General features: G+C 40.6%; 1 protein-coding gene across 5 annotated transcripts in view; it reads right to left on the bottom strand.

Moving 5' to 3' along the window:
• The window catches only part of KDM4C (lysine demethylase 4C), a 261863-nt gene that overhangs the window by 38264 nt on the left and 198618 nt on the right, over positions 1 to 24981 (bottom strand). Inside the window, exon 18 of one of the 5 annotated variants that reach the window (XM_069001139.1) lies at positions 22581 to 22631. The exons of the other annotated variants lie outside the window; for them this stretch is intronic. Coding sequence (XP_068857240.1) covers positions 22608 to 22631 — 24 coding nt within the window. The 3' untranslated portion in view covers positions 22581 to 22607. Of the gene's footprint in view, positions 1 to 22580; positions 22632 to 24981 lie in introns of those variants that run through there. 5 annotated transcript variants of the gene reach the window in all.

The following is a 24981-nucleotide window of genomic DNA, read 5'->3' as shown; positions in this document are numbered from 1 at the left end:
ACAACTGTTCTTCTATATTAATATTTTAAGGTTAATTACCTTCCAGAAGTAGAAAATCTGAGGAAAATAAAAGCCATATGAGGACAGAAAGAAATGCTGAAAAAGAAGCTGGAAATGTAGTCAGGAAAACTGCAACTGGGACACATTAAATGGCATGGCCAAATCCTTGGAAATTCGAATAAAACTTCATCCCTCCCCATAGAAGAGGATGACTATTCTGTTCTCTTCCAGCACAGGTTAACTTAAGGAGAACATGTCTGACAACTTGGCATAGTGTGAGCAAACCCTTCTCACAGTGTTTTTCAGAGTTTCAACTTGAAAGTACTGAAAATAATTAATTAAAAAACAAGCTGTCCAATTACTATTGTCTATATTCTCATTTCAGTCATGTTGGTGTTAAATTAGTGTAATTCTGATGAGAAGTAAAGTTGCTTCAAATTTACTCTTCTATAAAAGGAACACTGCCTGGCAATATGTATTTCTGTGAATGCAGATTTAAGTTTGCATGATGAAAGTGAAAAAATTCCTATTTTAACCACGCAATAAATCCATCTCACTGCCAAATACAAGGAAAGTAATTGTTACATCAGTTAACTCCAAAACAGTAATCTTTTGTGCTACACCCATATACTCTTCAGGTATCAAAAAGATTAAGATCATGGATATGAACAAGAAGAAAAATATTACTGTACATGCAGGAAAAGAAAAAGCATCCTATTTGTCCCTGTCCTTAAGGAATACCAGAAGAACTATGAAAACCTTCTTCTTTCAAGAATGCAGGAAAATAATCAAGATTTGCAGATAAAGAAATATGCTTCTTATTTTATGTGAGATGCTGTGTCCTTTGTCCAAGCATGACACTGAGAAGGATGTTGCAGATGTATCTCAGCTTTACAATGACTCTCAAACCAAGGCAAAAATTTTGAAAAGTACACATAGAAGTCCAGTATACAAGCAAACTACAGCTTGCATAACTATATCAGGAAACATAGCCCCATTCAGACATAAGACAAAAAGCTCCTTTGTATTTGAAACTATACATTGAATAGTCAATCCACTCTAACTGATAAATAAGATCAGAACAAATAGAATTAAAGCAAAGCTATAAAAAACCTGTTTTGCATAGACTTTTGGAACATTAGCTGAACTACATGAGCTGTATATTAGCTCTATGTTAGCTGTATGTTAGCTGTATATTAGCTATAGATAGTAAATTGAACTGTGCTGTGTCTGGCCCATACTGGCAATTCTTGCCCTCCCTGGCTTGTGAAAAATAATGTATTTCTCATACTCTCACTTGGGCTTCCACAACATATGAATTTAAATCTTTTTTTCAACTTTGTGATGCATGAAAAAAAAAGGGGAGGATGATGCCAATGTACAAAAAAAAAAAAAATTAAAATAACCCCACTGAAAGAGACCAAAGGAAAAAAGCATTAGAATCTCATGAGAAGAAAGGGAACTACTGGCTGTGAAGACTGAGGTTTCACTCTCCCCTCAGCTCTTCACTGAAGTCTGACTTTCGTAAGTTTGTAAAATGAAGGAATCATGTAGAGTGGAACCAGTCACGAACTATTTCTGCAAAAGAAAAAGTCTGAACACCTCTCTGTCAGAGCAAACCTTGTATTTAGGTATGTAAGTATGCTACTTGTGAAATGAAAAACTTTACATACCATGAACACATTTTCTAAAATACAATAATGTTAATTCAATGCGCAAATGACAGTTTTTCAGTAACATGAAACTACAGCTGTTCCTACCAGCTAAAGCAATTCTAGACAGCTAGGAAGAATGTAATTTTGATTTAATGATTCCTAGATATTAGTGCAAAGCAGAGACCAAGGGGAAAGTAGCTGAGCATCAATCTTAATCAGAAATCCAGATGAAAAATGAATTGGAGAACAAATAAAATTGTTTATATAACTAGAGATTAAGAATATAGGACAGAACAATGTACTGCAATTTTCTAGATTGTGAAATGACCCCTTTTTGCCCCCCAAAAGAAAAATATTCTGGTGCAAATGAATTCCATCATCACGGAATAGCTCTTTAATGTTAATAGTCCGCAAATCTATAAACAGAATGGATTTTTAAAAACTAGTCTGGGGAAACTGGATGTCAGCATTTTGCAAAAGAAAGCCCACTGGTAACTTTTATAATAATTTTTATGCATCCTTATTTAAAGATTTAGAAACGGCTTCCCTCAAAAGGAGTGGTATTTACGAATAAAATTCCAGTCCCTAAAAGGGGATCATGAATTAATCACAGTAGCAGTGTTTTCTGATGGGAGGATTTATGAATATAAGCACAAGCTGAGGTCACAGCAAAAAGCCAGGGATGGATTTTAGGAAACAATTTTGAGTATTGATTTCTCCCAAAATTATCTCTATGCCTTGTCAATCAGAGTGACTTAAGTGAAGGAGTTCACTGTAGTAAAGCATTAAATGCTACAAAAAGAAGCTATTTCAAGAGAGCCTCTAAAAATTATTAGATTTCTGAATATTACTAAAACTCATCCCATAAGAGTTCTGCTGCTGCTGCTGCAGTTGGTTAGTAACACTAGTCAGTAACTGATTTGTATATTCTCTTTCTCTTTTAAATATTTTCCAGCTTTTTGCCTTCTATGTATCATTTGAAATATTAAGACAGAGACACTATTGTTAACATTAAGAAAATTAATGAAAAATCACAGGTATTTTTTTCTATAATGTCTTCTTTATCATATCTTCATTTTGTAATTAATCTACTTTGCTTCAGAATTTATATTACCAAACAAGCAATATTACTACTATGTATGACCACACTCTAGATATGAAAAGTCACCCCACTGTAAGCAATAGAACCCAGAGATACCCATAGATTTTTAACAGAGCAAAGATTTTACAGGGAACACTGACAGAAAGAGCTTCACCAGCTTATCAACTGTTATAACCTGAGACTTACAGTATAAACTGCACAGTGAAACGAATCTTTTCCTTTTCCATTCCAAAGCCAGAACATGGAATAAAAGTGAGAAAATATTATAGCACGGGTTGGTAGCAAGGTATTGGCACAAAGATTTGTTAACAATGCACAATGCAGTCAGAAGATGAATACTAGGAAGACATTTGACGCATTATCTGCAGACTAGTGAGCGCATGTTGTCTGCACAACCATCTTTTAGAATACAAAGTCAGCACTTAATTTTGGCAGAGAGCACGGTGTGTTTCTATGGAAACAAACTCATTACTGTTTTTACGTTTTATGTTTCCTTTTATTCCTGATTAAATTAAACTGAGATGAGTATTGGAGCTATGAAACTGAGAGAGCTTAGAATCAGAAGATGTAAAGAAAGAGACTGTTAGATGATCTATTCTACTTCATTGTTCAGCATGTTTAGGCAATTATATAAAATTAACTAGGAATGTTGTTAGAAGAAGTATCAAGAGACTATTTGGCATCATTCTGGTATTTCAAACATAACAACCAGTACCTCAGGGGGAAAAGCCCTAGTGCTTATAGAAAATGATCTGTAATTTCTTACTATTCAGTAAGTCCACCTATAGGATAGGGCTGTGGCAAATTAAAGATGGCAGACATTATCTAGATGTAGGCGAAATTCTTTTAGTTGTACATTTCAGCAGAGAAGTAAACATAACACTTCTGCATCAGTAGCAAATAGAAACAATGATCCTATTCTCTAATAACTCTGTGGAAATGTAGTTTTGGGTCTACTCTCAATGAGTGAACTTGTAAGTTGTTTAATTTTGAACTAAACATGAAAAGATATTGAAATTGTGCCACATATACATACTGATTTAAATTACAACTTTAACAGCAGATAAAAATCTACCAGGACTTGCCAAAATCACATATAAATACAGTATCCATCTATTATTTCAGTCAAACTGTTAAGGTACGAATAGCTTCTAATTAATAAGAAAGACAAAAATACAGTGCAGAGCTAAGAAAAATCTTGTTTCTCCTGAAGCAGGGATTGTGTGATTGTAATGAAAGTGTCATTAACTGTAGGTTAAAAGAGAAAAAAAAAGAATCAAAGAAAACAAAATACTTGGTGAAGAAGTACTTATTTTGAAAGTCCATGAAAGGGTTTGTGCTCCTGTGATACACTATGCAGTCTCAATAGCTGGTAAAACAAGTGTGTGAGGCAAAAAGTAAGAAATAAAAGGCCATGTTAGGGCTTCAGCTGTGGTCTGCACAGTAGTACTTGCAATCACCAAATCTGTGACTATGCCATATCTTGGCAAATAAACTGCTGTATATTTATTTTCAGTATTCTTGAAGTTCTCAACTTCATAATCACATTTCAACACCAAGCACTGCCATTAAATCCCTACTTCTTTTCAGGCTAGTGCAATACCACTAGTATTCTATACTGTCAGAGATACTCTGAAAGTACATGAGAAGTCTCTAATTCTACCATAGAGATCTACTGATAAAAATACCATATAAACATATGTGTACTATCTCCTCAGTTTTATTTACAACAAGTATTAAAAGGAAAACGTTCAATCACCAACATTTTCTCCAAAGAGAAGAATCCCTATATAAATAGGGAATATTCTGCTAGCACATATTAACTGAACACAAGAATAAACCCCCCTTTCTTCCAGACTCATATACACCAGGTGACACTGAGAATTTAGTCATCCTAACTCTTCTTTTACCCACTTCCTATCCACCTGCTTTCAGAAATAATATTATGTGACTGTGAGCCCAAACTTTATAAGCAGACTCTCAAGATTTTATCTTTAGTTTCTACATAGTCACTTTTTTTTAATATGCATTTTTATTAAGAGTATAAAACAAATCTTTTTCCCAGACAATGTTTCTTCCCCTGTAGCTTTCAAATGTTGCAGGTCTTCTTTTGTGTTTCTATCCCCCACAATTTTCACCTTCTAGTCTCCAGAATGTACTATAACAAACACAGCTTAAAAAGACCTTTTTTTCAGAAGCACTGTGTCTGTATTCAGTGCATCTTTCAGGCATCCTGAAGTGAACAAGAAATGATTGATGCTAGTATTGGAAGGGCAAAATTTCAAGAAGATTAATACAGGAGGCTAGAAAGAATCTCCTTTTCTTTATTCTTCAGGAAGAAAGCCTTTTTATTAAAACTTTCCTTCAGATTTGCATAGACCAGTTTGAATAGATTTGCCATTTACACAAAAGCTAAAATATCTGACAAGCTGTGAAATGCCATTTAGGCTGAAAAGGTGATGAGGCATCATTTCACTGCCTCACTGCTGCAGCCTCCAGGCGTCCCATTATTATACTGTAACTGCACTTTTTCCAGCTGATTCCTACAGGCATTACAGGAATTTAAGGCAATGGTCAACTTCAGGTTCTTTTCTGCACTGCAGTCATTCAGTCACAGTTCTAAACCCCAGTGTGTGGCACAGAGACAAAACAACTGTGCAAAACAAGGGCAAAACTATTCCAAAGAAGAATGGAGGTTAGTGGGGACCTGCAGAGCTCATGTACACCAACACTGACAAAGCAGACCTAAATCAGGTTGCATAAGGCCCATCCAGCTGACTTTTGAACATCTACAAAGATCTCTCAACCTTCCTTGGCACCTGTTGGAGTGTTCAACCATCAGCTTTCATAGTAAAATACTCTTTTCACAACACCGGAATTTACCATATTCTGATTTGTGTTCTTTGCCTCTTACTACAATGCACTTCCAAAAAGCATCCATCTCCCTGTTGTCTGTATCCTCTGATTACTTTGGTATAAATAGCAGTGAGATCTTTGCAAAAAGGTGTCTCTTTTCCAGGTTGAATAGACCAAGTTTCCTCAGTCCCTCTGTACATGTTCTGTGCTCCAGACCTGACCATCCCAGTGACCCTTCATTGAACTTGCTCCCTCATGTCAATAAAAGACAGATCAGGTGCTGTCTTAACAAAAGTCAAATAAAAGCGAAGGATGGACCAATACCTTGGGCCTGATGGGTACACTATTACAAATCATGCTGTATATTTGGTCCACTGCTGCAAGGGCACACTGCTGACTGATGCTTAACTTCTCCATCATAATCCCCATTGGTTTTCCTGCAAAGCCAGTCAAGCTAAATTCCCATGGCAGACTTTGTATTATTCAGTTTCAAAAGAGACAGACTCCCCATAAAATACAGCATGGCTATACAAAATAGTTAGAGAAGACATCTAGAATTTGCCAGCTCAGAAAAGCCTTTAACAGGCAATGAATAGAGAATTTTAAGACACTGTAGGGCCATTTCAGGCTCCAGTTCTTCATGAGTTGCCATTTAATGCACAGCATTGCTCTGAGTAACATCATTATTTATACTTAGTACAGAAATCAGCACTGTTTCTACATAGTTTATTTTTTAACAATTGCCTTATAGTACTTCATATAAACACAAACAAACACACATAAATTTGCTATTCTAATAAGAGAGCAGTTAAAATTAGACCACTGAGATGCAGCATTGAAAGAATTATATTCTTAGCAATATCCTAAAAACAATTTAAGAAATAAAAAAAATGCAAAGACAGTTTCTATCAAAATAAAGGTACCACCATCTAATAAACTATCCTTTTGAGAATGGCTAGTCAGCAAGGCAGTATCCATAGACTAAAAATGTATTTCCATACAGACTCAAAAGAAAACAGTATTACTAAAGAGATAATCATACAGAGTTTAAGACACGCAAGTTTAAATGCTCAGAAACAAGAATCTTGTCAAGCTCAAACAGAAACCTCTGATGACAATAAAAGCACACATATCAAAATTCCATCTACCTACTAGCATGACATTAATGTGCTGCTTTGCATCTTAAAAGATTAGAAGGCAGGAATGGACTTCAGTATCTGTCCTCTGGGCGAGAAGGGGTCATGGCCAATTATGTAGGTGAATGCACTTTGCCTCTGGGAAGGAAAATATTGTGCTTGTGAAGTACACTGAATGAGGGCACAGCTGCTTGTCAAGTTGTTCTCTGTTGAAGGGAAGCTGCTGTGGACAGAATATACTATTAGAAAATTAGGATAAGTAAAAACATTTAGTGTACTTACGTTACTGGCCATGTTACCTGTCATTCCTACAGTAAATCGAGCAAATGCGAGTCATGCCATTCCCAGGTATGGTATATAAACATTTAACCAAGTAAGTCAAAATTTGGAATAAACAGCTATTTCAGAATTTGAACTCTATAGGGTATTTTTTTTGGTGTGGGCTTCTTCTTTTCGTTCTTGTTGTTTGGGGTTTTTTTGTTTGAGGATGAGGTCAAGGCACACATAAGTTTAACATGCACTGTATCACAGAAAGTTTACTTTTCAGTTCTAAAAATCTTGAGGGACTCCCTAGTTTACAAAGAAAAGATTATTTCTGAAGCTTTCAGCCAAAAGTCAAAACCTATTTTTCAGCAGAGTTGATGTTAACATTATACCTAACTGGAAAATACTGTCATTTGAACAGACAAAAGTGATAAGGCAGAACAGAAAACGTATTATATTCTTTAAGACATACTAAAATGTATTAAAAAATTCTACAGTCTAAAATCAATCAGCTGTAGTATCTCAGAAATAGAAAGCTATTTCTAAATGTTTCCTTCACTTCTAAGTCCTGTACTAACATCACTAAGTAAATATTCAGAAAAATCAGATGCAGAAGACGGTGAGTCTTGCCTTAGAGTATTTAGCCATCATAAAAATTCCACAAATCATTGTTCTCTCTAGACTGAAACATATTGGTTGTTAATATACTTACTGGTTAAAATTATTATTGAAAAAAAATGCAGAAGCATTATATTTAAAATGGTTTTCCCCCTCCATCTTTAATTTTTTTTCCTCTTACCTTCCTCCAGAGATTAAAAAAAAAAAATAAAAGAACAGTATGATGTCATTATTGCGGACATGTAAGCAAATGACCTTTTGGTTAAGAAAGTATCATATAGTATCATCCTTCTTGAATAAACCCAAAGTATGTGGAGGTAAGCATAGTTGCAAGCATTCCAAATTTGCTACTGAAACAACATTCTTATTTCAAAATATTACAACTGCTCACTGTGGACTATTGGCATGAAAGCTCCCAATCCAAGCTCATTGACAGCTTGTGGAGTGGACAGATGAGGCATGGAAAATGTTTTAAATTAGTTCATTTATCTTGCTCAGACATGGGAAGAGAAGGAGAATTTTTCATGTTTATAGAAAAAAAAGCAGTGAGAAAAAGAGAGAGAGAGAAGTGGGGAAGAGGGAAAAGGCAGGGGTTAAGTTGACTAAAAAGTTGGAGGAAGGAAGGAAAAACGGTAGAAGGGGGATAAAAGTAGGATAAAGGAGTGATGGGAAAGAGAGTAAAGGTGGAAAGGGAGAAAAAGGGGAAAGAAAGCACCCTTTTATATAAATTATTACCAGTTAAGCTACATTTCATACATAATGTATTTTTTGTTCATTAGAAAATATACACCCCAACACTAGCCAAGCTAGCACATGTTCTTAACCGGTTTTGATTTTATCTCCACAGTTTTCCGAGAATGAACACTGGGTTTTATTACTGCATCAAACACATCCAGATTTAAATGGTTTTGTCCTAAGGACTCAGATTGTAGATATTTTTCAAACATCCTTCAGAAACTCTGCCATACACATCCAAGATGAAGAATACAATAGATTAAATATTTAGTTAATACAGTGTCTTATTGCCATGGATGCTATTGGAGCCCAAGACATTATAAGGGAAATGGCTTAAAGGACAGACTAATGTTCCAATGCCTCCTAAGAATATGATTCTGACAAGTTCAGACAAAGATGGGTTTCCTCCTCCTGTTACGAGCTTGGATTACTCTATGGTTACACCTAGAAAGGCGGCCTAGTACTGTATGAAACCACTAGGAGAACCAAAAATACCTGATGCATACATGTCAAACTTCAGTGAGAAGCTCACAGGGAATCTTGCAACAAATAATGAAGTGCTTCGAAATTTATGTAAGAACATAAACTTTTTTGTATCAGAATAATGAAGAAACACTACAAAGGTCTGCAATTGCTGACTGTTTCAGCAGTATCAGTTTTAATTCCTTATGTAAAGAGGCTTTGAAACCTCTTTGAATTTGAATGTACCATATCATTCTAAAAGTGAATAGAACAGTGAAACAATGCAGTTCAAAGAGAACCTCAACAAAAAGGAATGTGTGTCTTGGTTATTTCCAACAGGGACAGCACCTATGGATAACATTTGATTATATTTGTGTACACAACTTCATGTAGAAATATGTACGTCTAATGTTTATATTTGTAATTTATTCCGCATGTCTTCTCCTTTAACTAGCTTTTCAGACACAGTGATTAGGCTTGAACAAAGTTAGATTTTCCTCATATCTTTATCTTCAATGTTTTTCATTTTCTAATTTCCAGCTCTGGGAAATACTCCATATCCTTGATGGACATGGAATTGATTTGCTTAGTGTGAGTATTTGGCAATGACTGTTACTGAACGGCAAGCTGGTCTCTCTTCCACTGTAATGCCCAGTCCAATAAAACTGCATTAGAAAAATAAAATTTTTATAAGCTAATTACCTGTTCAGTGTGTTTACTGTCTCATCTATTTGGTCTAACTGGATCCATTTAGCATTGTTGGGGTTTCAGTTTAGTCCTAGTTTTTTTTCTGTTAAAGGAATTTTTTCCCATAGCATGTTGCTAGGAGATAAATGGCCATACTTGAGAGGAGATAGCCATACTTAAGAAAGACAAAAGGGCCCGGCCAGGCTTTTGTTCTCACCTGGCGGGCAGTTCAGTTCGCTCTCAGCGTCTGGAGAGAGAAGCCGCGGAGAGAAGAGCTGCTGGTTCCCGTTTTCGGCGTCTTTCCTTTCTGCTGGGAACAACACCGGGGATCCCAAAGCTGCTTTTCCCTGCCCTGCTGGAGGCTGGGCTGTGGCCGCCCGCCCCGCTGCTGCTTCGAGCCTTCGCTACGCTGTAGCCGTGCTTACCCTGCCTGCCTGGAGCCCCGGGGGGTTCCCCTTTTGGATACATCTCGTCTGCCACCCGGGATTTGTGTTTGTGCCTGCCGCTCCAGCCTACCAGTCCAGCCTGCTGTTTCCGAGACTCCGGGACCAGCTGCCCACCGGTTTGTGGAGCTCCTTTGTTCCATCCTTCCCCGGGATCCCAGGGCCCCAGTGCCGCGTGCTTCCCGAGCTCGCTCCGGAGCGCCCCCTGCAGCCGCGGGGGAACCGTCGCACCTGCCCTGCTCACCGGGAGCCGCCAGCGATCCCTGCCGGCTGCGAGCGGAACTGCACCCGAGGGGAAATAGCCTGACAGCCGAGAAGGCTGGGACTGGGTTTGTGTTTGCTGTTACTGTCATAGTTGTTGTTGTTTTGTTTGACTAGTTATATATATATATATATATATATATATAGTAAAGAACTGTTATTCCTATTTTCCCACATCTTTGCCTAAAGACCCTTGATTTCAAAATTATAATAACTCAGAGGGAAAGGGGTTACATCTGCCACTCCAAGGGAGGCTTCTGCCTTCCTTAGCAGACACCTGTCTTTCAAACTGAGACAGATCTTGGCGCCCAACGTGGGGCCTGAGGGCATTAAGAGAGAGAGGTGAAAAAGGAATAACAGTTCCTGGATAACTTAATTTGGTGTGTTGGATATAGGAACCTTGGTAGGCAGCACTATGTGGTCTACTTTGCCCTGGTTCGGGTGGCATGTGGCCGTGGCTATATTCTTCCCCTTTGCAGCTCCCTACTTGAATATGGGTCCTCTCACTAAGGCTACCATTGCTGTTATCCAGCTTGTGCTGTGGGTCGAGAAGGTGAGGAATTCATGGGTTTTTAACTTCCTCCGGAATGTGGGCACGTGGATAAATGGCTATCATACACTGAGCGCATGTTTTTGGGGTTATGTTAACAATGGTACCTTCTGTGAGGAAATGACACCAGGGGAAGTTTTCCCCCAACCCCTCAACCAGTTATTTGGACCCACCCCATCAATTTTTGAAGGGTTTAGATTCCTTCTGAATACTAACCACCTGCTGCTGGTAGGCCTACTCTATTTAGCATTCAAGGATAAGTTGAGATTGGCTTGGATAACTACCCAGACACCAGCCCCAGAGACTAGAGATCCTGCCCCAGAGCCTGACCCTGCCCCAGAACCTGACATGGCCCCAGAGAGTAGAGTTCCTACCCCAGAGCCTGATCCTGCCCCGGAACCTAACACGGCCCCAGACACTAGAGATCCTACCCCAGAGCCTGATTCAGCCCCAGAGCCTGACACAGCCCCAGACACTAGAGACCCTGCCCCACAGCCTGATACCGCCCAACAGCCCACCTCAGAAATGGACTACCCGAAATGGGTGGGGGTACTGGCGAAAGGGATGCAGGAGATGTGCCAGGAGATGGGCCAGGTGCGCAAGGAGATGTGCCAGGAGATGGGCCAGGTGCGCCAGGAGATATGCCAATTGCTAAGGGAATACACCTCCTCAGCTAGTGAAAAAACCTCTCCCTGCCCCAAAGAGGGTGAGTCCGACGGTGCAGCAGTGGAACCCACGGATGTTACAACTGCCCAGGTTTCAGCTGAACCCCAAGGACAGGTACAGCCAGCAGCAGTCGCCCCTGTGCAAAGGAGGAAGTGTAAGACCAAATCAGTACGACCAGTTAATGATGATGGGGAACCAGGGCCCTCACAACCAGCAGGGGAGCCAGAGCCAGAAATCATCATTGAGTCCCTGTCGTACGACAGTCTCCGTGGTATGCGAGACGACATTGTGCGAAGGGGGCGTGAGCCTTATACCACCTGGCTGCTTCGGGTTTGGGACCTCATGGGCACAAGTGTGCAACTGGACAGTGGTGAGGCAAGGTATCTGGGATCGTTGACCCAGGACCCAGGTGTGAACCAGATATTTGTGAGGGAGCCAGGACCCCTTTCTCTCTGGGACCGGCTCTTAATGAGTGTGAGAGAAAGGTTCATTCACAAAGAGAGAATGCAGGAGTACCATCATAGAATGCAGTGGAAGACACTTGAGGAAGGGATCCAACAGCTAAGAGAGGTGGCAGTATTAGAGGTACTCTTTGGGAGGGATGGACAGCACGGTAATGACCCCGATAAGGTCAGGTGCACAGGACAGATGATGTGGAACCTGGCAAGACTAGGGCCATCGCAATACACCACCTTCATTGCAACCATTGATGCTGACAATAACCGAGAAACAGTGGGCTCTGTTGCCAACAAGCTCAGGAATTATGACAGCATGGTCAATGGTCCACTGAAAGCTCATGTCTCTGCTGTGGTCCAGGACCTCAAAGAGGAGATGAAGGAGATGAGGAAGGAAATGAGGGAGGAGATGGAGGAGATGAGGAAGGTCAGTGTGGCACCAGTGCGAGTCACAGGCCCCCAGGTCAGAGCCCGTCGTCCCCCTGCGAGAGAGAGAGGGTACACCCCACGAGCTGAGCTCTGGTTTTTCCTGTGTGAGCATGGGGAAGACATGAGAAGGTGGGATGGGAAACCCACTTCTGTCCTGGCAGCGCGGGTGCGTGAACTCAAGGAGGGAGGCACTAACCGAGGGGGTTCCGCTAAGGTGAAAGTAGCCTCAGCCTCCCGTGACCGAGCTGCCAGGTATTACAGACAGGAGGATGATATGTCAGATCCCCTCGAAGGTACCTCTAGTATGTATGCCCAGGGAAAGAATGATAACCAGGGCTAGAGGGGCCCTGCCTCTAGCCAGGAAGAGGCACGGGAGAACCGGGTTTTCTGGACAGTGTGGATCCGATGGCCTGGCACATCAGAGCCACAAAAATATGATGCATTGGTTGATACTGGGGCACAGTGTACTTTAATGCCATTGGGACATGTGGGGGCAGAACCTGTATCCATTGCTGGGGTGACCGGGGGATCACAGCAGTTGACCCTTTTGGAAGCTGAGGTGAGCCTGACTGGGAAGGAGTGGCAAAAGCATCCGATTGTGACCGGCCCAGAGGCCCCGTGTATTCTGGGCATAGACTTCCTCCGGAATGGCTATTACAAAGACCCAAAGGGACTCAGGTGGGCGTTTGGGATTGCTGCTGTGGAGGCAGAGGGCACTAGGCAGTTGAACACCCTGTCCGGACTGTCTGAGAATCCTTCTGCAGTTGGGCTCCTGAAAGTGGAAGAGCAACGAGTGCCAATTGCCACCTCAACAGTGCACCGCTGGCAGTATCGGACAAATCGAGATGCTGTGATTCCCATCCACAAGATGATTCGTGAGCTGGAGAGCCAAGGGGTGGTCAGCAAGACCCACTCACCCTTCAACAGCCCCATTTGGCCTGTGCGCAAGTCTGATGGGGAATGGAGATTGACTGTGGACTATCGTGGCTTGAATGAAGTGACTCCACCGCTGAGCGCTGCTGTGCCCGACATGTTGGAGCTCCAGTATGAGCTGGAGTCCAAAGCAGCAAAGTGGTATGCCACCATTGACATTGCCAATGCATTTTTCTCCATTCCTCTGGCAGCAGAGTGCAGGCCCCAGTTTGCTTTCACCTGGAGGGGTGTGCAGTACACCTGGAACCGACTGCCCCAGGGGTGGAAGCACAGTCCCACCATCTGCCATGGACTGATCCAGGCTGCACTGGAAAAGGGTGAGGCCCCAGAACATCTGCAGTACATTGATGACATCATTGTGTGGGGGAACACCGCAACAGAAGTGTTTGAGAAAGGAGAGAGAATAATCCAAATTCTCCTAAAAGCTGGTTTCGCCATCAAGAAGAGCAAAGTCAAGGGGCCTGCCCGAGAGATCCAGTTCCTGGGAGTGAAGTGGCAAGATGGACGGCGTCAGATTCCCACTGAGGTCATCAATAAGATCACTGCGATGTCTCCACCAACCAACAAGAAGGAAACACAAGCTTTCCTAGGCGCCATAGGTTTCTGGAGGATGCACATTCCTGAGTACAGCCAGATTGTGAGCCCTCTCTACCTGGTTACCCGCAAGAAGAACGATTTCCACTGGGGCCCTGAACAGCAGCAAGCCTTTGCCCAGATCAAGCAGGAAATCGCTCACGCCATAGCCCTTGGCCCAGTCAGGACAGGACCAGAGGTGAAGAACGTGCTCTACTCTGCAGCCGGGAACAATGGTCTGTCCTGGAGCCTCTGGCAGAAGGTGCCTGGTGAGACTCGGGGCCGACCGCTGGGATTCTGGAGCCGAAGCTACAGAGGGTCCGAAGCCAACTACACTCCCACAGAGAAAGAAATCTTGGCAGCTTATGAAGGAGTCCAAGCTGCCTCAGAGGTAATTAGAACTGAGGCACAACTCCTCCTGGCACCCCGACTACCGGTGCTGGGGTGGATGTTCAAAGGAAAGGTTCCCTCCACGCATCACGCCACCGATGCTACTTGGAGCAAATGGATTGCCCTCATCACGCAGCGCGCCCGAATTAGAAACCCAAGTCGCCCTGGGATCTTGGAAATAATTACGAACTGGCCAGAAGGTGAGACTTTTGGGTTATCTTCTGAAGAAGAGGAGCAGGTGACGCGTGCCGAAGAAGCCCCACCGTATAACGAGCTACCAGAGAGTGAAAAACAATATGCCCTCTTCACTGATGGTTCCTGCCGAATTGTAGGCGCTAGCCGGAAATGGAAAGCCGCTGTATGGAGCCCCACACGACAAGTTGCACAGGCTACGGAAGGAGAAGGTGGATCGAGCCAATTTGCTGAACTCAAAGCCGTTCAATTAGCTCTGGACATTGCTGAAAGAGAGAAGTGGCCAAAGCTCTACCTTTACACTGATTCATGGATGGTAGCCAATGCTCTGTGGGGTTGGCTGGAAAGGTGGAATAAGGCAAAATGGCAGCGCAGAGGAAAACCAATCTGGGCTGCTGAGGAGTGGAAAGACATTGCCGCTCGAGTAGAGAAGCTATCTGTGAAGGTCCGTCATGTAGATGCTCACATTCCCAAGAGCCGGGCTAATGAAAAACATCGTAATAACAAGCAGGTAGATCAGGCTGCGAAAATAGAGGTGTCCCAGATAGACCTGGATTGGCAACATAAAGGAGAGTTGTTCCTAGCTCGATGGGCCCATGATGCCTCAGGCCATCAGGGCAGAGATGCCACCTATAAGTGGGCACGAGACCGAGGGGTGGATCTGACCATGGACAGTATCTCCCAGGTCATCCATGACTGTGAGACATGCGCTGCGATCAAGCAGGCCAAGCGGGTGAAGCCCCTGTGGTATGGTGGGCGGTGGTCCAAATACAAGTATGGGGAGGCCTGGCAGATTGATTACATCACACTGCCTCAAACCCGCCAAGGCAAGCGCCATGTGCTCACAATGGTAGAAGCCACCACAGGATGGCTGGAGACCTACCCTGTGCCTCACGCTACTGCCCGGAACACCATCCTGGGCCTTGAAAAGCAAGTCCTTTGGAGGCATGGTACCCCTGAGAGGATTGAATCTGACAATGGGACTCACTTCAAGAACAGCCTTATAAACACCTGGGCTAGAGAACATGGCATTGAGTGGGTGTACCACATCCCTTACCATGCACCAGCAGCTGGGAAGGTTGAGCGGTGTAATGGACTGCTTACAACCACCTTGAAGGCACTGGGTGGGGGGAGTTTCAAAAACTGGGAGGTGCATTTAGCAAAAGCCACCTGGTTAGTTAACACCCGAGGCTCCACCAGCCGAGCCGGCCCTGCCCAATCCGAACCCCTACAAACAACAGATGGGGATAAGGTTCCAGTGGTGCACATGAGAGGTATGCTTGGAAAAACTGTTTGGGTAAAGTCTGCCTTGAGCAAAGACAAACCCATCCGTGGGGTTGTTTTTGCTCAGGGACCAGGTTGTACCTGGTGGGTGATGCAAAGGGATGGAGAGACCCGATGCATACCGCAAGGGGACCTTGTTTTAGGGTGAACTACCCATGGCTCTGTACTTGTATCAGTATCAGCATGTACATATGTATATAATTTAGGTGATGCTTGTATTTATATGGTTAAAAAGTTAAGTTTCATGTAACATGTTAGTATGGAAAAAAATTCGGGGTGGATAATGTTGGGGTTTCAGTTTAGTCCTAGTTTTTTTTCTGTTAAAGGAATTTTTTCCCATAGCATGTTGCTAGGAGATAAATGGCCATACTTGAGAGGAGATAGCCATACTTAAGAAAGACAAAAGGGCCCGGCCAGGCTTTTGTTCTCACCTGGCGGGCAGTTCAGTTCGCTCTCAGCGTCTGGAGAGAGAAGCCGTGGAGAGAAGAGCTGCTGGTTCCCGTTTTCGGCGTCTTTCCTTTCTGCTGGGAACAACACCGGGGATCCCAAAGCTGCTTTTCCCTGCCCTGCTGGAGGCTGGGCTGTGGCCGCCCGCCCCGCTGCTGCTTCGAGCCTTCGCTACGCTGTAGCCGTGCTTACCCTGCCTGCCTGGAGCCCCGGGGGGTTCCCCTTTTGGATACATCTCGTCTGCCACCCGGGATTTGTGTTTGTGCCTGCCGCTCCAGCCTACCAGTCCAGCCTGCTGTTTCCGAGACTCCGGGACCAGCTGCCCACCGGTTTGTGGAGCTCCTTTGTTCCATCCTTCCCCGGGATCCCAGGGCGCCAGTGCCGCGTGCTTCCCGAGCTCGCTCCGGAGCGCCCCCTGCAGCCGCGGGGGAACCGTCGCACCTGCCCTGCTCACCGGGAGCCGCCAGCGATCCCTGCCGGCTGCGAGCGGAACTGCACCCGAGGGGAAATAGCCTGACAGCCGAGAAGGTTGGGACTGGGTTTGTGTTTGCTGTTACTGTCATAGTTGTTGTTGTTTTGTTTGACTAGTTATATATATATATATATATATATATATATATATATATATATATATATATAGTAAAGAACTGTTATTCCTATTTTCCCACATCTTTGCCTAAAGACCCTTGATTTCAAAATTATAATAACTCAGAGGGAAAGGGGTTACATCTGCCACTCCAAGGGAGGCTTCTGCCTTCCTTAGCAGACACCTGTCTTTCAAACCGAGACAAGCATGCAAATGATTTTTTTCAATTTTAAAATACCCTTTTTAGCATCTTTGACATCTGGCTGCACACTTTTCTTTCCCAAAAAGCATAATCTGTTTACCACTGCAAAGAGAACTTCATTAAATCAGTAAGTACTAGCCTGACCCACTGGCCCAGTTGTCTAGTTTTGAGAGCTTCTTTCCTTCTGCTTTTGTATCACAAAAATTTTCATTAATGCAGGACTCATTCACAGGAAAACAAACTCCTAAGTACAGATCTAATTTTAAAGGTAATTTAAAAAAAATCCCTACCAAAGGCTATCAGCAACAATATGTAGAAAAGTATGAAAGCCCAATATTTTAAAAATCAAAGAACAGGAAGAACATCCAGCATATAGCCTGACTTTTGACACTGATTTTCTAAACTTCTTTTTGACTAGTTAGACTTCTGGAAGATATTATTTCTCTCCACACAGTGCAACCAACTTCTTTGCTAATGGACCACTAAAAGATGCTTCATTGTGTCTTAACGGCATAATACATTACAGAAGTCAGGTGAAGAAAGGAATTACACCTCTCAGTCTGAAGACATGTCATATAAAAAGCCATAGCTGATATTTCCAGAAAGAAATATAACAATAATCTGCAGACATAGCACTGCCAAGTAATTGGTGAATTTTTGAAAACTTGTCTATCATCAATCAGAAAAGATTTTTTATCACTTGTCCAGAATTCAGCTAAACCCTTTAATAAACTAGAGTCTGACTGAAACAACCAACACTGATTTTAACATGCCATTCATATGTCTAGCAACTTGATAAATTTTTAGAGCAGACATGTAAAATATTTCAAAGCACAACGTACTTGTTTCAACTCCTAAATAATGCAAAATTGATAATAGTATACTATGCTTGGTCCCTAAAAACATTTTAAATGTTTATTCAGGAACTGATATAGCACAGAGAAGTTTTCACCCCATACACTGTCCATTTGCTACACACAATTTAGTGACTCAGGACCAGAGAAAAAAGACATGGCTATTTGGATCCCTGAAGTATCACAGTATAGAATAGCTAATACAGTGATATGGAGGCACTCATGATATCCAAACTTTATGTGTAACTGTGAATCATTAATATACTTATTTCTGCCAGTCTGTGCAACATTAAGACTAATAAACCCCTGTGACTCCTGTGGTGGGGGCATACACAGTATAAATCTTCGCATAGACTGTACTTGGAACAGTGCACCCTTAGAGCAGTGTCTGAGAGGACCCTTAGGACTCCTTTCTGAGAGAGCTCACCGTAGCCTGAGATCACACAGCAGACAACACCAAGAATCTCTATACCACAGAAAAGACAAAGATCAGTCAAGTCTGTAGATGATAAAACTGGTATTTCCCCACTCCATGCTAAAGGGGTTGACATAAATCTCTGTAACAATAATTCACCTTTCTTTTTTAACTTCATCTAAAAATAGAAGCTTCAACAGTAAGGAGGTCACATTTGTTAATCATGCTTTTTAAAAGTTGGGTTTAAACTTCTTACAGAACTATTTCTAGAAGAACAAAGGAAAGCTGAAAAAGGAAAAGGACATAGAATCTTTGTTACATTTAGGATTCAAAGTCTATGTTTTATTGCTTTCACTGCTTCACTCTGAAATACTGGGGGGTTTTGGGGTTTTTTCTCTCATTTTATCTCATTACTTTGACTCATATTTTTAATTTATGATTAACAGCCATTATTTAAGCTTTGAGAAGGTTTGTCCAGAGAAACATAGAAGTTAGCAGAAGATCACGCTAAGTTCTCAGAGATATTTATCACTAAGTCAGAAAAAGGCGAAGAACATAATCAATTAAAAAACTAAAGTAAAGCTGCTTTCTCCTAATGTGAGATATCAAAAAAATTTTATTGTATTTATCATCATTCATTCTTTAAGACAGCAATCTTATGTTTCTTTATGCAAATGTTCAATAAAAGTGGAAAATCTTGTCAATTTCCTCTATATCCTTTTGCCCTGGAGAGACTGGATATAAAGACTTTTGTGATCTAGAGCTGAAAATGAATGACTATTAAGTGGAGACAAGTTTAGTTATCAGAAATCAGGCAAACACATGTTCTGAACAAATTATTGAAATTTTGGTTTTTGTTCTAGAAAGTGCATTCTGAGATCCTGGTGATAAGTTCCACACAACCAGTTGAAGCTTCTTGGAAATCTTCACTACCATGACTAGCATTTCCAGTGCTAGAAAGCATGACTCTATATGATCTACTGTGCTACTCTAGGCAATTTTGAGCCTAGTCTGCATCAGTTTGATGAGTTTTGTTTTATTGCACTGAGATGGACAGAAGAAATGGTGCACTTTCATGTGCACCATTTATATATATATGCACATTATATATAAATATATATATATTTACTACAGTACACTGCACACTGAACTGGTAAGAGTTTAAAAAGTGGTTCTCAAATGAGTTCCAGACACTTCTTGGCTTCTTTCATTCTGTTTGGCATACTTCTGAAAGAGCACATTCAAAGTCATGATTCCCTGTACCATTTCCAGAGTTGTTACTTAGCTAATTTTTATCTGTCACTTAACTGTTTTCACTACTTGAGGTCATCTCAACCTGAACCTGTTTCACTCCATAAGCATAGTCATAAGATCTTTTAAACTTGAGAAGATCTCTGCTTTTACTGAAGTTCCTCTCTCCACATTACTTCTCTATCAACTATCAACAGCAATATGAGAAAAAAAAAATCTTCTTTTGATTTAATGACCTCTGCAATTTATCAGAGACACAAAAACCTCAAAAGTATTAGTTGAACAAAAAGTGAAGACCTAAGTAAATCTTCTAAGAACTTTTAAACTCAAAATAGATGACATTTTTCAATGGTACATGACCTTATTTTGAATAAGCAATCTGGTCCTCTCAATTGTCAATAAAAATAAAATAAATATGACTGCATATGTGCAACAGTCTTTTATCTACTCTTTATGTACAAATTAACAGTTTGAGTGGCTTATTTGTCTTCAGCTGGGTTTTTCACAACTGACCTTCTATTCTTTCCTTCAAATACCCCTGAGGCCCCCAAAAGATGGTAGAATACATAAGAAGATGTATGAAAATATAATGTATTGAAGCTCTATACTCAGTGACTACCAAGACTACTAAAGTAGTAAATATCTAATCAAGTTCTCTCACTTAAATTGATATATCATACAGTAACCAAAAGCAAGCAATAAAAGCCTAGCTAGTTCAAGAAACAGTCAATAATTTAAAAATACTGGAGGTGGGGAGAGGTATGTATGTTCTATGTTTATGCAAAGTTCAGTATAATTTAATACAGTCTGCTCTCAGTGTTTAAGTAATTTCTATGTATGGTCAAGATTGTTCATAATTCTAATAGTCTTTCTATGACCTGTGGATTTTACAGTATTAACTACCAAAAAACAAAGACAGAGATTCAAAAAGTGTAATAATGTGGTTATTGCGGTTCCCATTAGTGAAAACACGACAGTATGTATTTCAGTGCTCTCACTAAAGCCATTTAAATTTCAGAACTGTAGAAATATCAAGTTTAGAATAAATACGATTCATCTTGCATTGGCTGGGCATTATTTCTGTTCCTTCTGCTTGCTGGAGACAAATTATACGGCTTGTCCATGATTAGGTACAATTTCTCCACATTAATTTTTGCTGATTTTTCAATTCAGCAAACATGAGAAAAAACTAAGATGTAGCAAATACATCCAGTAAAACTGCATATAACTTTTACAGCAGGAATTAAGACAGAATAATTTCTCACTGAAAAAACAAACAAATACCAGAAGTAATGAGCACTATAGAATTTAAATACTTTTTGGGGGTTTTATTCTCTTATTTTTCCAAGCTGCATGGGGAAGGAAATGCAGGGAATTGCATACTACTAAGTTATCACTCATTATGGAATGATAATTAAAACTCTTCATACTTAGTTTAGCACTCACAGACATTTATTGCAATGGAATCAGACTGCTCACTTGGTAAGAGAAGAGGATTTGTTCAAGAAAAGACATGTTTTACTTAATATTTTGGAAGGTACAGCAGGCAGAAGAGAGGTTCCTAAATGTAACTTGCAAAGTTCTTAGGTGCTAACTGATTGAACTCCAGGCAAAGAAAGCTGCACATGTATCCTGTCTGGATATTACAACAAGCAACGAAGCAGCACCCGCCTTTTAGCAGTGAGGCAAGTGTTAGAGCAGGCATGTGAACTGTGATTCTTGAAACATGACATTGTGAATGTGCATTGCCTCATGACTTTTCCAGTGCAAGTTTTTCAATAAATTAACATCTGAAACCTGACCCAGGACACTTGAGTTTAGCGTGACAGAAAGATCTTCATCAGGGCAGACTGCTGACCACAACATAGATTCATTCAATCACACAATTTCATGAGGTCTCTTCTGCTCACACTGACATTTCCCTAGCACTTATTATTAATGTGTAAGGCAAAATAATCAGGCCTTCATGTAATAAGCATGTACAACCTGAAACACTTGATTTTCCCACAGTGCATGCTTTAAACCACATACCAGATAAATTTTTTTTTTTTTTAAATCCACACAGAAAGCTTGTTTGAAGTGTGGAACTTCAACAAGAGCAACCATAATTACTATTTTCAAGCACTTGTCAATATGCAGAAACATAATAACTGATGATTAATATGACAACAAGTATGGCAAAGAATAACTGACCTGTGCTTAAAGCTAGGACAAAGTGAAAGATACTGAAAGATAAGATCAAAACTACCAGATAAAAATGGATAACTATGACACGTTCCTTACAGGTGCTTATTACCAGCAGTACAGACCCCAGAGGTCTTCAGGAACACCTCTAAGGCAAAAAGTCAGTTTTCACATCCTTCCAGAGCCGAGCATTGAAATAAAAAGAATCTCTAAGTTTTAAAGAGTAACTCTAGAGAATTTAGTCACCTAGTCATATTGCCCAAAGTTTGTTAATTAGAGAATCTGAAAATGCACACTCACCTACTTTCAACCTATCTGTTTTAATCTGCAATATTTCCATATTCCCTGCAAGTCTAATGCAAGACCCCAGGTGTCCATCTTTAACGCAGTGAGCCAGTGCATCTACTCAAATGCATAATGCTGTTTTCCGCCACAGTGAATTTCCAGCAAAACATCTTTTCATGAAAACAGAATGCTTTGAAAAAATACTGAAATAAAAGGAACATGCTGCTTTTGCTTTGGCAGAGCTGAGAATATTTTAAGTATCTATTGTATTTTCATGTCTTTTGATATGCTGCCTTCATTAATGAATAAAAATTTCATACTTTTTCTGCCCATATGTTCAATTTTTTTCCCAGAAAAATATTTTCAAACTTAGACTCATAAAATGTCCCTGTAAATCTCCCCTGAAAATCAAAAAGGAGAATTAAAAAGTTCCTACATTTGATAAATCTGTCCATTTTTCTAGATATTAATTCTGTACATTTTCTATTCCACAGAGAGCAACTGATGGATTTCACTGATTGATAGACATAGCTTACTCAGAATGCAGTAAGACATAAGTGTATTAATATAAACTTTTTTTACAAGAATGATACAGCTGTTTCCAGGAGAAAATGCACGTAACAACTCACCCTAAATCCTGTTTTTCCAGTTATTTAGTCCATAGGCCTAAACAGAGGATGTTACAAGTCCTCTTATAGTCTGTGTTTATGCAGGTCCTTATAAAACAAAGGAGTAAGAGAGAAATCACAAATCCAATTTTGTTGCAAATTGTAAGTAGCTGCAAAACACACTTGGACATTGAGTTTGGAAGTATACACCTTTTTCAGGTTTAGACACAACCTGTGACAATTCAAGGCTCCTTTTTGTTATAGCAGTTTAAACACAAGTTTTCACAATAATCAGAATTATTTTTAGAACATAAAACAAAATCCAAGAATTATCTTTTGAACTTGTCAACAATTTAAAAAAGCAGGTTACAGAAAACTCTGTAAAAAGACTTTAAATATTTATTAACAGCTGAGAAAACAGGTCAGGCCTGCACTATTTTATCTTTTGACAACCTCCTTCTTGACAATATTTTCTGTAGCATGTGGCATATTGCTTTTGAAAACTAAAATGGCTGTTTGAGGTTGAACCATGCTCTTTTTTGCACATCCAAGAACAGGAAAAAAATTCACAACAGCCAAGAAAGTGAATATAATTGTCCCAAAAGATGTTTATTACTTTGTGAAATCTTTCCATTCATTGAAAGAAATGAAGCTTGTGTTGTGTTTTACTACAACTACATAAACATGTTGTAAGTTCTGTTACTGTTAGCTGGGCAGTAGCTATCTGGGACATACCTTACAGGGACATGCATATTTCTAGTCTTTTTCTAGAATAATTGCTTTCTCTTTAGTGTGTTCAGAAGTACATCCCAACTGCTAATTATGGAGTAAGACTGATACTGTTCCTCAGCCCAGAAAAAAGTACATACTCATTTTAGGAAGATATTGTCAGGGTTTAACCCTGGCTGGCAACTTAGTACAAAGCAGCCACTCGCTGACTCCTCTCCACTCCCCAATGGGACTGGGGAGAAGAATCAGAAAAAAAGGCAAAACACACGGGGCTCAGATAAGAACATTTAACAAATGAAACAAAGTAAAATATAATGATACTAATAATACTAATGAGGATAATAACAACAATAATAGCAATGGTAATGAAAAGGAGAGAGCGAGAGAGAGAAATATAAAACCAAAGAAAAACAAGTGATGCACAAGACAGTTTCTTACCACCCACCGACTGATGCCAAACTGCGAGCAGCCCCCGTTCCAGGTAACTCTCCCAGTTTATATACTGAGCATGACATTCTACAGTATTAATAGCCCTTTAGCCAGTTCAGGTCACCTGCCCTGGCCATGCTCCCTCACAGCTTCTTGTGTACTTCCTCAACTGCTATGGGACACAAAAAAGTCCTATTGATATTATGCTCATTCTAAACCCAAAACACAGCACTGCATCAGCTACTCGAAAGAAAATGAACTCTGTTCCAGCTGAAATCAGGACAGATATAAAACAATGAAAGAACACAGATTTATTTGTGAAGAACACTACATGCAATTATTTTCAGCTAAAGCAATTAACACCTATAGAAAACTTTCAGTTGTGCTTTGCAAAGATAAATGTCTTAGCAATCAATGGCAACCAACAAGTCCACCCACATACCTAATAGCTACATAATCATACAGGTACAAAGAAAGATGTGTCAATTCAAGGACCAGTAGTTGAAAAGAGGAAGGCTTTTATCTTTTCACAATTTCTCAGTGTATCAGTAAGGAGAAAGTATTAAATTACTCCTACCTGTTGATTTGCTGTAGCACATAGCTTGGCAAGGCAAAACGAGGGAAGATACCTGGCTAAGGTAGGGAATCATTGCCCTACTCCTCCTTGAGAGAGTGAGTTTCTAAGTTACATTTGAGGGCAGCATACACTTCAGCACTGCTACAGTTAGTACATGTCCTCCCTCCAACAGCAGGCACACAGTAGACCAAGGTAACACTTACCTCAGGTTTACCACCTGAGGAGGAAAGGACTAAGAAACTACACCTCTCCATGGCTGGGTCAGAGCTGCAGGGTAGACAATTGTAAAGCTGTTTGTTTCAGTTACTGCTGAGGTCTTATTTCCCACCCTATGACAAGCTATTCCATCACAACTCCCTTCCTGATTCCCCTCTTTCTCTTTTTCTACCCTTCAAAATATTAAAGATACACCTACCGTAAGTTGCATCTTTCAAGATGCATTAAGTATTTGACACAACATAAGATGATGCTGACATAAAAGATCTCTGTTATAATGCAAATTACCCCCCTATTTGAATGTACTACAGTTTGAGGAGCAAGGTTATTCAAGATTGGCTCTGCATTGATTTAAAGTGCTACTGATTTGTAACATGAATTTCAGGAAAGAAGACTTTTGTACCACTGTGCCCCCCATAACTGAAGTTTATTTTTTGTGTTTGGATGGTGAGATAGTGGCAAAGCTGTTCCTAAGAATTGGTGCAAAAGGCTAAAACAGAATATTTT

Source organism: Aphelocoma coerulescens, assembly GCF_041296385.1.
Source record: "Aphelocoma coerulescens isolate FSJ_1873_10779 chromosome Z unlocalized genomic scaffold, UR_Acoe_1.0 ChrZ, whole genome shotgun sequence".
Taxonomy (NCBI): Eukaryota; Metazoa; Chordata; class Aves; order Passeriformes; family Corvidae; genus Aphelocoma; species Aphelocoma coerulescens.
This window is presented reverse-complemented; position numbering and strand designations above follow the sequence as displayed.